General features: G+C 38.9%; 1 protein-coding gene across 2 annotated transcripts in view; it reads right to left on the bottom strand.

The window, feature by feature from the left end:
- The window catches only part of ADGRD1 (adhesion G protein-coupled receptor D1), a 957,528-nt gene that overhangs the window by 790,053 nt on the left and 152,450 nt on the right, over positions 1-15,025 (bottom strand). For both annotated transcript variants that reach the window (XM_040416257.1, XM_040416258.1), the window contains 4 exons: positions 14,188-14,247; positions 11,817-11,937; positions 9,984-10,091; positions 5,346-5,421 (listed from right to left, as the gene is read on the bottom strand). In XM_040416257.1, the coding sequence (XP_040272191.1) occupies positions 5,346-5,421; positions 9,984-10,091; positions 11,817-11,937; positions 14,188-14,247 (365 nt within the window). The remainder of the gene's footprint in view (positions 1-5,345; positions 5,422-9,983; positions 10,092-11,816; positions 11,938-14,187; positions 14,248-15,025) is intronic.

Raw genomic sequence — 15,025 nt, 5'->3', positions numbered from 1 at the left:
GTGTGATACTTGTTATGGCACTAAAGATTTACAGTGTAGTGACACATTTTATTTGGACCAATTAAAGCTTTTGCACAAGTTCCAGAAAATCCAAACAACACATCCATCTTAAAACATTTCCAGCATAGAGGTAACAGCATAGGTAACACACACTGAGCTTAGTAAAACTGCCGCACACATTCTTTTCACAGCAGAAAATCCAGGATTTGTATTTGAAGTGGTAGATAGTGAAGGAGAAAGTCGTGACACGTTTTACATAACCCGCTGGTTATTATATGCTGAATATAAATCTGGAATTAAATAATCATCTGGCAAAAAATAATTTGAAAAAATACATGAAAATAACCAAACATGCAAAATAATCAAAGGAATCCGTGCAAGACATTACCGAGCCACATTTTCCCACTAAAAGATAGTCCTGGTTTGCCCACATCCACAGTGGTTAGCTATTCCATTTTGCTAACCTGCCAAGTGGTGAAAATTCCATGTATTATGTGCAATTACACTACAGTCTGCTTTGCATTTTTATAACTCAGCCTATATTTTTTAAAATGTAATATTCGAAAAACATAGCGGGACGCCAATGTTGCAGCCAAGAATCTGATGTTATGGCTGCAGCGGCAGGGAGAATTGGAGCAGCGTTGGAGATGAGCGGGTTTGAAGTATATCATTTTAATACCTTCCCATGCCTTTAAACCATTTTTTAATCTCAGATTTCGTTTTTTAAATTTAATGTCAGAAGCCGGGATTTGATGTGAGTTTGGCAGGGTAGACATCTAGACAGAGAGGGGGTCATTAAAGACAAGTGATTTACGCTGGTCTTGGATATCCACTGTGCTGCTGGAGGATCACTCAAATTATGACAAGACCTTCACCTGGCACAGTCCTTGCCCCTAGATTTCGATTGTCATTTACATCAGGAAACTGGCGTAAATGCTAGTGAATTTGCCTCTCCATAACTTCGGCACATCCATAGCCAGTTCTAAATGTAAGACAGCTTCCGAGCTGTCTTACATTTAGATCATTTTCTACACCTAATACAGGCTTAGAAAATGATAAATAACACGGTCCTGCCAGCCCGTCCCCCGTCCACGCCACGCCCACAATTTTAGAATTGGCGTGAGCGGGGAGAAATTGCAGATAGTGGCGCAACTAACCATTGTGCCACCATCTGCATCTGAGATACGCCTAATTTAGGTATATTTCAGTTTAGTAAATAACCCCCTAAGTCTCTACCACTCCCCAGTGTTGAGGGTGCATGCTCCTAAATTTAGGTGCACCAGTACCACCACTGGGATCCGCACCTATATCGAGAACGGAGCACCGCAAGTGATGGGCACAGCCACTCTCCATTCATTTTCTATGGGGCTGGCGAAAATAGCCGAGCGCTGGCTCAGCTATTTCCGTGGGACCCATAGAAATGAATGGGAGTGGGGGCTACGCATGCGCGGTACGCTCCTATTCGCTTCTATGGGGAGACGGCTTGCTGGTGGCCGGACCGGAGTCCTCCAGCCACCTCCTTGCAGGGCTCCGTTCTCGATATAGGTGCGTGTCCCAGCGGTGGGACGCACACCTATAAGACAATGGGGGCATATCCTAGCGATCTGCCCCCATTTTTCATGATGAGACAACCCCTTTAAGACAATGTTTAGTTGTTTTACTTTCTTTCAGATTTTTACACCAGAAATTTGTTGCATATTGGCTCAAAAGTCCCCATTTAGGCCACATTTCCATTCCCCCTTAATGGACACGTTGATAAAAAGGTTAAAATATTGACATGGGACATTTAGCTCCAAAATGTGACAAAACTGTACACAAAATCTTTTAAGCCACCTGCAAGTGCTTCCTCACCAGTTGGCAGTTGCATTCCTGACACCAAGAATGTCAAACAGTAGCATTACTAAAAAAAAACTGGAACCAGGGTTAGAAGGAATATGTGACTGTCAGTTGACATGAGGCGATAGCTCAGATCAAATCTGTACAGTAGGTTCCACAAAAAGTTTGACAAAGTGCCTGATCCTTATGGATTTGTTATTAATGAAAACAACCATATTGCTACTGACAAAAGAGGCCATATAATGGGGAGTATGGGCAGGATTGTCAACTAAACATTGTACAATTCACTGTAATTTGGATTTTTATGTTCTTGACTTTGTTGTTTCATTTGTTCTTAACAGGTTGTTATGTATATGACTTTGGTCCTAGAATTTTTTAATGTGGTTGTTTTTATAACCAATAATTTTGGATTGTGTATCGGCTGTATTCTCACTGATACTTTTTGTGCTAAAACATAAACCAGTTTCTAGGCATAAAAAATAATCAGTTTTTCTACCGTACATTAGTATTTTATTAGATACCCGCTATATTTTAGACAAGCAGATACAGGCAACAGTACTATAATTTTAGACGATAGAACAGGATTTAAATGTGTTTAGCTTCTCTGCATTTATTGGGAACATGAAACTAGGAATCATATAAAATGGCATATAATTTGAGCTTTAAATGCCAGTAAAAAAAGTTCCAAAAATAAATATGACAGTTTAAATGCATTTGTCATGCAGGATTATGGATAGAAAGAAAAGCTTAAAAATGGACGTCTTGTTAAAAAATGAAAATGTATATTCTCATTTTTTTCACTCAAAACCTGCATAGTAACCAATAGTCTCTTATTGGTTCTACCTCTATACAAATTTACACCTTTTAAGTACAATTTTCCCAAAAATTTGGATTCTTTAGACAGAACAGAAACACCAAGAGCAAATTTTAAGAAAGTCATTCATTTCTAATTCCTCCTATCCACCCGTGAGGAATGTTTACCTTTCTGGGATATAGTTCTAGATACTGTAGTCATCTTTCAGATCAGGCAATAGAAAACATAAAGGGAATCAACAAGGTAAAAGAGGAGAGAATATTTAAAAGAAGAAAAACTGCTACAAGAGGACATAGTTTTAAATTAGAGGGGCAAAGGTTTAAAAGTAATATCAGGAAGTATTAGTTTACTGAGAGAGTAGTGGATGCATGGAATAGCCTTCCTGCAGACGTGGTAGCTGCAAATACAGTGAAGGAGTTTAAGCATGCATGGGATAGGCATAAGGCCATCCTTCATATAAGATAGGGCCAGGGGCTATCCATAGTACTCAGTATATTGGGCAAACTAGATGGGCCAAATGGTTCTTATCTGCCGACACATTCTATGTTTCTATGTTTATTCCATCTACCCAGTGCTTGAGGGCCACCTTGTGGAACATCAAGGTCTCAGCAATGTGTCTCCTTCCCTTCTCTACCCTTCTTTATGTGTGGTGTTGTTTGTATGGGTAGGTGTTTTGTGTAATGGAAGAACAGGTCGTCTTAGCCCTTTCCCTATTTTTGAGGGATTATCAGGGCGACTCAGGGTTCTAGGTTCCTGGGTATGAGCCATCCTACCATCCAGGTCTGCTCATATGGGTAGGAGTTAGGGCAAGGTTTGGGGAAGCAATAGGAGGTTACCTTTTCCCTTATCCCAGCCTCTGGCCTAGTTGCTTGTCGGCCTGCCCCACAAGTTTTCCCCCACTCCTCAATGTGACAGCATTGCCTGAAGTAAGACTCTATATGCCACTGGATCTATTCAGTGGGAACAAGTACCACCCCTGCCGCTCTCTGACGTACTTGAGTCTAAAGAAGCTGGAAAATTCATTAGGAATTTTGAAATAAGAACATGGAAGTTATTATTGTATCAGCACAGCCAAAACAGCCACTGAAGTATGAGGAAGTATAATACAGAAATATTGAAAAGAGGTAAGCCTTGTTCAGTACATAAGCAAATTAATCGATAGATATCAATGGGGAACTCCTAGACAGCTCAGGACAGCACATTTCAGTCATGTTCTGGGATAGGAAAGATATGGATCTCCAAAACAGCCCCATTCATTAAAGTGAAGCTTCGTAGGCATGTACAGCTCCATAGGTGTAACCAAATGCTGTAATTTCCACATGGCTTGTGTGTGTACCTTGAGTGTCCTTACATTCCACTTTTACATTGTGTAGTAAGATTGTACTAAAGCATATAACTTTGTCTTTGTAGAGGAAATACTCATCACATTAAGTACTGTAATCCACATAACATAATGCTCCGTTTTTTATCCTTCAACTGCCTCCTGAGCTGTGATAGGGAGAGCATGCTTACGGCCCCAGAAATTCAACAGAAAGGACACTCCCCTTGAGCTGCCAGCTTGATATAAATCTAGTAGAGCAATTGGAGCAATGAATGGGGAGATCTGTGGATACACTGATGTACATGGCTGGTTCTAGCTTTGTTAGAAAGAAAATGTCCTGATGATCTCTGATTTTCATTTTTTACATTAATCATAGGATACCCTTTAAATGGTTATACTATGAAAGTGGATACCTTGCACCATTCTAAAATGGAGAAGGTGAGTTCTTGTTCCCTCTCCCAGGAAATAAAGAAAGCTAATTTAATGACAATGTTGTGGAATTTATTAGGTCATATATTAGCCTAAGTATGCCAAGGGTAGATTATGAATATCAGATCAGCGGGGCTCCCAGCACCCCCCACCAATTAGCTGCTTAAGGCAACTTTCACACTAGGGTTAATATTTTCCAGTATTGAGATCCGTCATAGGGTCTCAATACCGGAAAAAAACGCTTCCGTTTTGTTCCCATTCATTGTCAATGGGGACAAAATGTAACTGAACAGAACAGAATGCTCCAAAATGCATTCCTTTCCGTTCTAATACCGGAGAGCAAACCGCAGCATGCTGGGATGCTGAGCAAGACAATGGAGTTCATGACGAATCCGTCTTGGGTATGTTAAAGATAATTCAACCGGATCAGTTCATTACGGATGCAGATGGTTGTATTATCAGTAACTGAAGCATTTCTGCTGAACCCTGCCGGATCTAGCAAAAACGCTAGTATGAAAGTAGCCTAAGGGAGAAGGAGAGAAGAACCTGTAATTCTCCTGTTTCCATCTAGGTAAATCCAAGTTTTCAAAATTTCTTCCAGAAATTCCAGTTGTCTCATACTAAAAAAATAAGGAGGTACTCTCCTTTATATTTGTATGTAGCTGTGAAAGTTTTTGCTTTCATTTTATTATATTTTTTAATCAACCGATCACACTGGATGTCATCTAATGCAATCTACTACCTAATCCTCATTTACAAGTTGTTGGCAAGAAACAAAAAGAAATTGGATTGATGACTGGATTGCAATTGAAGCCACTGGTACAATTTTTCTGTGTTCTGTTGGTTTCTTCTATTTCAGTGGAAGACATATAGGAGGCAATATGATAAAAAAAAAAGACCTGTAGTAGGATTTCCCCACATTCTCATAAAGGATTGTACACATACCTGGTGTCACTCGGTTTAATCTGCCTGTAGTGGCGATGCATAGTGTGGTACAGCAATCCAACAATGGTCGTTCGAGCTTAAATAAACAGAGGTAAAAAGAAGACACATTACACACAAGTCTCACCTAGAGGTAAAAAGAAGACACATTACACACAAGTCTCACCTAACAAAGAAATATTCTACTCATTTAAAAACATTCTCTTGTCAACACATCACATCCTCGTCATAATTGATGCCACTGCATTGTGAAATTTAGGCTCCCTGCAATGCTAGCATTTTAGTAATGCTTTTCTCCTGTAGCTTCTCCACCAGCATTCCTCATTGAGAACTGCCCGGTCAGACTGAAGGATGTTACAAGCGTCACAAGAATAAAATACATCAGGACAAGAGGCACTCTCTTTACATCTAAAAGAGGGCAACAAATGGGAAGGATTCATAAAATGAGAAAAATTGCTTTCCACAGAGACAGAAAGGCAATGGGGACAGATGATTATTTCTTCTGAAAGAATGTGATATTTTGAATGAACTCTATAGTAGAGGCACAAAATGAGAAATTATTTATGAACAGCATGGGGTAGCGATAAGTGATTCTCAGATATTGACTGAAGGAAAAGCACCAAACTATAGCTGCAAGCTCACATCGCTGCAAAGAGTACAGAACTGCTTGAGAGTGGTCGCTTTTCAAAACAGAAGCTCTCAGTAGACATTGGACCATTTTCAGCAATGTGGCAATAAAATTCAACTTTTTTAAAGTCTCAGTGTAGAAAGTGAGAAGAAAAGTGGACATGGTATCCAACAAGAATGATTTTAGCTGTACGACTAGAAGTAGAGGTCAAATGTGACAAACTTATCAGGGGTCATGCCTTATGCGTCTTTTAATAATTCTAACACCTCACTCCAACTATTTCAACTGGCAAAATGATGTAAGTCAGTAAATATGGGCCATGATCTATTTCCCAGCAGATGTAATTTATCTACCTATTGGAACACGCAATCCCAGGATTTATCTTCGAGGCTCCTCTCCCCAAAAATTAACAGCACCTTAAAGGTAATCTGTCACCTCCGGAAACGGTAGCTTTTAAGTACAGTAATAAATGAATAGTACTATTGTCAATAATTCCAGATCAGTAAATTATTGGCCGATACTCTTCCCCATTCCCAGCTGTGCCCCAGTAGCCAGCCATGGAATGCATAGACAGAAGTCCTCCTGGAATCCTATCCATGATGTGTGCAGTCAGGACTACTCTCAATGCATTCCAACGCCAGTCCGTGTGCACATAGCGGGGAATGGGGTTGAGTATACAGATATACAGTTAGTAAACTGGGCTCAGCAGAAGTACTACTTTATATATTACTGTACTATTACTTACTATTGGTGGGACTTTTGGGAGCACTATTACTATGAGGGTACCCTGGCACAGTAACTTTTGAAGGTACTATAAAGGAGCACTATAACTGCTGAGGGCACTCTGCTTGGTTTACTGGGTGGGCATTATTACCATTGGGGGCACTCTGCTTTGCATAATAAGTTTTGGAAGCACATCTTGGGCACTAATACTTTTGGGGACATTGACTTTTAAGGGCACTTAATGAGCATTATTATTGGTAGGGACACTGTCAGCTTGGAAGAATTATTTTGAGGGGATGCTACTATTTGCTGGGCACAATTATTTTTGAGTGTACTAGGTTGCAATAATTATTATTAAAAGGGGGGCATTATCTGTTTTAGCTCTATTATTTCTAATAAAAGTCATCATGCTGGTCTGAGCCGAACAGAGAAGTTGATGAAAAAGAATGTTCACAATTAGAGGAAACATCCACCCAGCAAGGAAAATATTTGTCTTTGGTGTGTGGGTGTTTGGGGGAAGGGGGGGGGGAATTCGAGACCCTAGAAAGAGCCTTTAGCTGCTCACCCACGTCTCTTAACACCCCTCTACTCCTCAGCCTTTTGTGTCTGGCCACAGGACAACTGGCTGGAGCAGCAGCCCCCATCCCCTTTCTGTCTGGTTTGCAGTAGGACAAAAAGATTATTAAACACAATTCTCTTCGCTAAGCCCCACAACCTCACAGCAGATGATATAGCAGATCAGCAGCAGATTAACCCCTATGTGGACTGTAGGATTTTGACAAGGCTGATTGTGTAAGAATCTTGTACAAGATTCTGCAAATTGTGGGCAGCTATATAGATACGTTTATAATCAATTCTTTGGCTTATTTCCCAATTGCTTATCAATCTGGAAATTAATATACACTTATTCTCAATGCCTAATGCTGTACTCAATAGTGTTTCTGTACTCAACCCAGCCAATAATATTTACCTTACTACCATAGGTCTCAAGTTCCTGACGCCTATGTTTCATGACTGCATTGGCTTAATAATATCAACTGTACCATGTGTATATAGACATAAAAAATGTTAAAGTTATTATTTGTCAGCCAGACCAGCCACCCATCTTTAACCCTATACATTATTTTGTGTTTTCTAATCTTTTTATACTGTAAACCCATGTGACGTAGCTGTAGGATACAGAGGTGGCAGTTGCACCTGTGTCCTGATGACATAGGGGGCTCAGTGAACCCTAGTATTATAAAGAGCACATGATAGATAGGGACCCTGGTATAGATGGTATAGATTAGGGCCCTGTAGATTCAAGTTTCACCTCTGTGTGCAGTTCTTTACCCAGCCCCTGGTTTTATCGTCATGGGGGTTCACATATTATTATACTGATTGCTAAAGTATAGTGCAAGTTTCTGATTAGCAAAACATGCTGTTATTGAAATCTACACATGCATCCCTATAAATTAATAGCACAACTGAATAGGAGCCATGCATCATGAGTCCCCTTGCACCACTAACTAATCTATTCATTGACTTCTACACAGAAGCTGTCGTGATTTTGGGATGGCAGGCTTTAGGTTCACATTAAGTGTGAGAGAACTATCATAAATCAGGGACAGATAGCACAAAATGCAAACATAATGGCACCCTATTTAAAATACATCACTGCTACTGTGCCCTACAAGGCACGGTGATTTAAAAGGAAAGTGGAAAAAGAGTCAACTTTTCCCTCAACAAATTCATCGCCCTTCTGATGAAGAAAAGGTTAGGCTCGCAAAAGATATATCAAGTTCTAAGGCTCAAGAAGATATAAATTATTGAAATTGCCTTTTCACTGCTGGGAAGTAACACATCATCACATTATGTATGGTAACATGAAGTAGGACCATTTTTTAAGCTACTAGACTGACAATTTGTGTTTTACTGAAAATGTACAGAATACCAAAAATAAAATAAAATGAAAAGAATATATACTAAGAGAACTATTCCGTTCTCATTTCCAATAAAATGAAGTCCACACTTAAAGAAGTAATGGAAGGTATAAAAAGGAGCCATTTATAACACTTGAAAAAGATTGTTTTAAAAGTTCATCTTTCAGCTGTGCCCGCTGCATATAGACTACTTTACATTTCTCAGCACTATATAAAAGATTTATTCAAAGCCCCTACTTGATCTTCAATTTAGCTTTGGATGTAGTTGAAGGGTTTTATATAGAAAACGACAGAAAAGTGAATGGGAAGGACTGTGCTTTATTCAACTACTATATTTTACATGTAGGAAATATGTAGGATGGAGGCTCACCCCTTTGTGGTGTGGGTTTCTTAGGAATTGCATACAGAGATAGCTGTCAGTCACTGATAGCTGTATACAGGGGCCGTCTTAGTTCAGAAAAAACGGAGACATAAATGTATAAATTAGAAGTTTTACTAAATCTTTTCCCACAACATCACTCTGCTCAGCTCGTCCTGTTCTAAAACATGCTGCCTGCAGATTGCATTGTATTTTGTGGTGGCAGGTTCTCTTTAAGATGATTTATAGTATACCTTTAGTATGGACACAGGCTTTTGAGTATGGAGAAATGGTCTGGTCACAGTGCCATCGGCCACACACGACACATGCGCCCACCAACTCCCACAAGTGGGGGCAGCCTGCAACCAGACTGTTTGTCCGTACCCCATGAGCATATTCAGAGCGGGAAATGCGCTCTATGTGACAGCAGTGTTTCCGAGACTGAACACTGCTCCTGTTACACAAGGTCATAATAAATTTTTAATGCTGTGGGCTACCTCAGCTGTACGGAGTACAATTCAGTAATGCCAAACAAAAAGCATTATAAACCATGATGATGTTGTGAGTTCTTGTCACAGAACCAGTGCTCAGTCTGGAAAATACTGCTGACGCACAGAGCGTATTTCCCGCACTAAATACGCTCATGTTAAATGGCAACCGTCTGGTTGCGGGTCGCCCCACCTGTGGGAGGTGGGAGTATTTCCCACACTGAATACATTCATGAGAAATTCTCCTTAAACATCCATTGATGTCTACAATTAAGGCCCCTGGTACTGCCCATGGGATACGAATATAGGCTCCACAGTTTGCTTGTCATTGAAGAGGTACCGTAACACAAACTTATCAAGTTGTTCACTGGAATAGAACCTAAATATGATGAGTAAATCACTCATAAAGGCTCCACTTACCAGCAGATCACAGTTCCTGAAAAACGGATTCCCATTTATTATTTAGCAATCTTTTTCTTTACTATAACTAGTACAGACATTAACAGGGAAAGCTGAACTTACATTTGCTCATAAATGCTTCTCCCGGAACAGAGATGTATGACTGTCCTGCAGATGGAAAGCGGTAGTGGGATAGGCTTAACGTCTGTGGCACCTTCACCATGGCATAATCTAAAAAGGATTAAAAAAAAAACACTGACCATCAATCACATCTAAACTGCTCTAATAAGTGGAAAAATGATTTAATGTGGAGAAAATGTCTCCGATTACTTTTTGACATTACACTATTAACCTTATTATTTAGAACAATTGCACCTCTCTAACCTGGCATAAGAAACTTTTATAAGAACTCTATTGTACAGCAGTGTTCTGACCTACAAAGCATGTTCCTATCAGGAAAGAATAAAAGAATTAATGTTGTCCGCATCACACACACGTGTACCTAGAACCAAGAAACAGCAGAACCTCCAACAAAGCTTACTTCACTTCATTTTATGTGATGCACATTCATACAAAGACATTCTGGTCCTGCAGGCAGAATACATTGGTAGAAAATGTTCTTCTTACTTTTGGGCAATTTTCCTTGCCTGTGCCTGGTGCATGAAGAGATCCACCGGCTTATACCACTAATTATTCGCTAAGATGGCAGTTCAGTTACAGCTAATAATGTTTCGCCATTGGTGTATATGAAAGTACAAATAGTTCTGCTACTACTGTAACTTTCAGACAGCCCATAATAGCACCTAGACGGCTTTCCATCCATTCTTCTATCCATAAGCCATTTTATCTCCCAGCTTCTGTATTTTCCCACACATCGGCAGAACAGTAAATGACACGGACATCCATGCCTGTTGTCTGTACGTCAAACATCACTTTGGATATATATTACACTTCAAAGGAAATGTTTATATCCATGTACTGGAATATTTCCATATATAACCTTACATGAAACATTTATTATAGTGAAAGGAGCATAACGGAAAATCTTGTGGTAAAACAGGATCAAACAAGTGTACACAGCAGCCTTCTCCGAGTCTTGTTTATAAAGCAAATATTTTTGCAGTGGCGAAGCTTCAGGGCACATTCACACATGGCAGATTTGCTGCAGATATTTTTGCAACTATACAGTTCTTCTCACTCCATAAAAATACTATAGATTTACATGGATTCTTCAAGTGCAGATCTTTCTGCGACAAATATGTTGCACGCAAATGTACCCTATTAAGAAATACGCCACTTTAAGTAGCTTTTGAACATACACATTGATGGACTCTACACATTAAAATGCTGGGAATTTTCAGCTCTGAAGCCTGCAAAATAGTGAATGCAGCTCTAGAGGACAAAATATGTAATAGAAAGTATTTGGGCATTGCGGAACACAGTACAGTACATCTGGTCTGTTGTAGGCTACGAATACTTTAGTGTATATGTCGGGAGCATTTCCAGGTGTATATGCCTAAAGTACACTGTAAATCCTAAGGGACTAATATTTTACTATTATTAAAAGGGCTATCTAGGAGTTTAATATCGATGGTCTATTCTTTGTTAAGGCGTTCAACACTAGCTAGTTGGTGGTCCAATTCTGTGGTGTGGTGGCCTCTTCACTCTTCACGTTGCTCTGTAGTACATACCACCATGCTTTTAGTAGCAGCTGGGCTTGGTGTTGTAACTTTGCTCCAACCAATGCTACAATACCAAGCACAGCCGCTGCTAAAAGCATGGTGGTATGCACTACACAGCAATTTAAGCAATGAAGCAGCCCCTTCAACCAGCTGACGGAGTGGTTTCTAAGAGTCTGGCCCCACCAATCTAATATTTATGGCCTGGCCCAAGGATAGGCAATCGATTTTAAACACCTGCATAAGCCCTACAAGTAACATAGAAACTGACATTTACCTGCTACGGAAGATCTGCCTTCCAGCGTAACAATCATAGATGGGTTTTCCAGGAGGTTTATTGCCATATGCCCCATGACTTTATCAACGGTATCAATGAGTCCTCCAACAGCAGGATAAACCTGCAAAAACACAGTAAAATTCCATTTAAGTATGTGTTTTCTTGCATTGTTTTATTGTCAGACACTTTCGTTTTCCTCCTTTTCAAAGAGGTCTGGTTCCTAAAGACGTAAATCCATTTACATGCTAGTTTTAAGCAGAATTTCAGTTTAAGTAAGCCATTCTGGAAAAGTGAAAGCCGAATGTCAGAGATTCGAGGGGAGAATATGTCAATCAAACAGTAATAAGATCTTACTATTTCTACACCGGCCAGCCTGATAACATTATGAAAGATCTATGGTGATTCAACCCTAAACTGACACCCCTGCAAAATTCCTTAAATGTTTCAGACAGTTCAAAGCTGGCAGCAATTTTAGCACATCATAACTCCACATTACTGCATATTTTATCATCATCCGTTCTGGGTAAATGTGACCTGGGCCTTAGGTTTTCTTATTATAGGATAGAAGCTCTGAGGCAGGTTTCATATATCTTGATAGATTCGGACCTTTGACCTATGCTATCATTACCGTCAGCGATGCTTTTAATGAGACAGGCCATACAATTGCATGATGTTATGTTATTTTACGTAACTATGAATATGGGATATATTATATTTTTCATATGTATTTGGCTGATAGGTGAAGGTGAAATTAACCATGTTTCTGAACGTATCTGTTACAACTTCTACTGCAATCTGTTACATCTTGCCAAGAAAAACCTATTGCAGTCTTTTGTACTCACAATCTTAAGGCCTGGACTTTTGCCAAGATCATTGAGTGTTAAAATGTTGTTAGATACAAATGGATTCATTGTTGCTTTGGACCTAACTATCCCACCCAAAATATTAAAGAAGGAGATGTTAAACCCATCTGTGGTAACCCATCTGTAATAACACTACCAAAGGATATTTATGGGTGGGCTCAACAGAGTGGGAGAGCAAATCTGAAGTAGATGAAAAGACCTGTTAAGCTGCTCTTATGAATAAAATATGGTCTTTACTGAAATATAGAAGCAACAATACATCATGTTTCTATGTTTCATATATAACTGTAAAAAAAAAAAAAACATCTTATCTCTGCCACACCGTCTTTTCATAGCCTTTTTGAACTTGTAAAAGAACACCAAGAATTCTGCCATTTTTTACAAACATTTTTAGGGGCGTTGTTTTTAAGTCACACAACTTTTTATTTTTTTGCATCACCCCCAGATTATGCTGTGAATTCAAAGAATTGCAATTAACTCCCCCAAAAAAATCGCACCACAATGAGAAAAGAAATGCCACTACAAAACAAAAAAAAACTGTTATTCCTGGTTTTATTATATGTTCCAGAATTTCAACATACCGTAATATATGGAGCTAAAGTAAAAAAAAAAAAAAGAAAAAACCTAAAAAAAAGTTGCAAAAAAGCCAACCACCAAAAAACTGAAAACACCAGAAAAAAACACCAGCCATAAATTTTGTCTTGTGCTTATTTACCAGCAGAAAAAAAAGTATTTTTTTTTAGGGCTCCTGAGTTTCTAATTGCAGTTTTTGTGACATTTCTTCTCACATTGTATTCCCTGTATATGAACTACATTTTTACCGGTGTTTTATTCCCTATAGGGAACATCTGAAAAAAGCTCCAGAGCGACAGCATACAGAAAAGACAAAAAAACAACCTGCATTTCATATTTCCCATAGACCTTTGGCTAGCATCTGGAGTTTTTACTGTTACAAATGCACTAGAAATACATTTACAAATAACACCACTAAAACTACAAAAGTAAAAAAAAAATTAAAATACATGAAGGCAGCATTTATCATAGTCCATTTATACTGTTCCATGCACCTTCTAAGTAGAAATGAATTGGGCAAACAAGAGGCATACCTTATGAAATATATAAAATACATTGATCACCAGTAACCAGAAGGTGGCCAACCCCTTTGAGCACACCCATTCTCTGCAGTCTATGCACCTAAAGACACTCTCCATAAGGGGATATTGTAGTCCCCAAAACCTAGAATGGCACCTTCACCAACTTGTAGCTGGTGTAGATTTCAGTCAACATTTATGGCAGAAAACTGGAATAAATGATTATATAATAATAAATGGCTACCTCCACACTTTTATGCAAATGGTTAAAATGGCAGAAAAATGCCACATGCTCATAAAATATATTTTTTAAACCAGTTTTCTGGCAGATGGTGGATGATAAATGGAATGCAGTGGGCTGGCGTGATCATAGTGACTTACCTATAGCGCTAAATGATACAACACTGTTATACTTACTGTTGGTGTATCACTCCAGGTAGGGAAAGAAAGAACTTCTTCCACAGTTTTGAGGAAGGCCTACAAGATGCAATGAAATTATTTAGATTTTAAGCCAATTCATATTTAAGACAAATGCTTCCCAGCAAACTCATTCTCAAGCAAATCATATGCCTTGCAGGAAATACATGCATCCTCAGCATTAAAGTTCTTGTTTTATGCCTGCTTAGTTTATAGGTATATTACTTAACCGATTAATTATAATGGAAATATACATGGGGATGATACAGTGCTTCAATTAGGCTATAACATAGGCCAATGAATCCAGCGTTAGAGGTAGTGGCATTTTAGTGCAGTTCTGCAGAAACGTCTGTGCTCATAGATAAATCATGTACAATAGCAAATGCACAACACGGCAAAATGTACAACTCATATTTTTATGTAGCATTAAAGCGTCTGTAGCTATTTAATACCAAGCAAAGTGTCTTAGGAATTTGCATTCTCTTGACTGGAAATTGGAAATGGAAAGAAGAATTATTCCATATTGTAAATTGAAGAAAGTAAAGTTGAAGAAATGGTGACTGGGAGCCTGAGTTTGTCGACATCAACTTCAGATCCTCCTTTTTTGAGGGTGTAGTTTCTTCTACGTAGTGGACCACAATGGATCAGCACATTAGATTGTTAATTATATTTATTACATGTCATCATGAGTACTTAATATTCAAAAATCTTTAACATTAATATATATAATGCATATATAGCCTATAGCCACAGGTAAAAGTATACAATTCAAAGAGGCAGGGCAGTAGAGGACTGGAATGGAGAAAAAACTCGATGAAATGTAAAACAATTTCAAGGC

This window comes from Bufo bufo, chromosome 2 (assembly GCF_905171765.1).
Source record: "Bufo bufo chromosome 2, aBufBuf1.1, whole genome shotgun sequence".
Lineage (NCBI taxonomy): Eukaryota > Metazoa > Chordata > Amphibia > Anura > Bufonidae > Bufo > Bufo bufo.
The sequence above is the reverse complement of the archived record's forward strand: the minus strand, read 5'-3'. Positions and strand labels throughout refer to the sequence as shown.